At 35.5% G+C, this 1,410-nt stretch overlaps 1 protein-coding gene across 1 annotated transcript; it reads left to right on the top strand.

The window, feature by feature from the left end:
* Positions 1-429: 429 nt before the first annotated feature.
* LOC108975715 lies at positions 430-1,410 on the top strand (the record flags this gene model as incomplete). The annotated part of the gene is given in 2 exon segments (XM_018944408.1): positions 430-914; positions 1,020-1,410. Coding segments are annotated over 2 exon segments (815 nt in total), but the record flags the coding sequence as incomplete, so codon positions are not given.

Below are 1,410 nucleotides of genomic sequence, written 5' to 3'. Positions count from 1 at the left end.
AAGCGTACATTGAAATTAGCATCACTTTTCTCATTTAACAAGGAAAATGCTCAATTCTGCTATTTTCGACCTCCTCATGTTAAATATTGGTGAAATGCGCTAATAATATTTTTGTGGTGAAATCCACTAATAGAAAACTCAACCCCTCCAAAAAGAGGAACGCTTTGACAATCGGCACACCCTGAACCTTCTTTATATTATACGTTCTCTGTTGCTCTCTTACTTCCAGTGAGAGAGGAGTTAAACACTTTATCTCTGCCCTAAACCCTGATTTAGAGCCGTTTTCACAGTGATAAGTTAACGATTGGTTGACTATTAGTCAATGTAGCCAACAGCTGTTTGTTAACTAAAGCAATGTTTTCCACAGTGCTTAGATATACAAATAAAATTTCGGGCTAAAAGTCTGGTAGCACCATAGAAAACATTGACATTACAGTTTTACAATTTATGTTTTTATTTCATTTCACAATTGGTGAAAATTGCAATTCAAATGGCGACGAAAAAGATTAATGTCAGTGAAAACGACGTACATTTATTACTTACTATAATAGAACAACATAAAAATGTGATAGAGTTCAAAAAAAGCGATACTTTTACGCTAGATGTGAAAAATAAAGCTGGGTTAAAAATTCAGGAGGAATATAACAGCAGAACCTCGTCGTCATTTCGCGATGAAAAAATGCTGCCTACCAAATATTACAACTTGAAAAAGGAATTAAAGAAAAAGGTAGCAGCCGAAAAAAGAAGTTGCATCGGGACAGGAGGAGGGCCGCCATTGAAAATTAGCACCAATGATATTGTTGTAATGTTAGCATCAATAATATGCTCGGAGCAGTTCGAAGGAATGGAATCTGTTTACGATTCCGATAACCCTTTTGTGCGAAACAAAACGGAGAATGTTATCGCTAGCATTGGTAAGAAATTAAATAATTATTCTGCTCTTGAATTGTGAGGTTTCATTGTCTATATTCATGCTGTTACTCAAATACCATCATTTAAATGTATTAATGGTTTTGCAGATAAGGCAGCAAATAATATCAGTGCTAAGCAATCTCAGGATGGAAGCGAGGAATTTGAAGACATCAAGAACACATCCAACACAGCTACTACTTCAAAAAATTGGAGTACATACACGCCTGCAGATTTAAAAGCTCCTAAATGTAAAAAACTTATAATCGACGAATCGCAAAGCAAAGAGGAAAATACATCATGGTCGAAGCTGGAAGCTGTTAAATCAACATGGATCGGAGAAAAATGCCGCGTAGAGATTGAAATATTAAAAGCTGAACATGAAAAGCGAGTAAAGATGTACGAGCAACATATAAAGCAATCTGAAGTGGAACACAAAATGCGTGTGAAAATTATGGAAGAGCAATTAAAGGAAATTCAATGGCGCAATCTTCAATTGGA

This window comes from Bactrocera latifrons, unplaced genomic scaffold, assembly GCF_001853355.1.
Source record: "Bactrocera latifrons isolate USDA-ARS-PBARC rearing strain unplaced genomic scaffold, ASM185335v1 scaffold_688, whole genome shotgun sequence".
Classification (NCBI taxonomy): domain Eukaryota; kingdom Metazoa; phylum Arthropoda; class Insecta; order Diptera; family Tephritidae; genus Bactrocera; species Bactrocera latifrons.
This window is presented reverse-complemented; position numbering and strand designations above follow the sequence as displayed.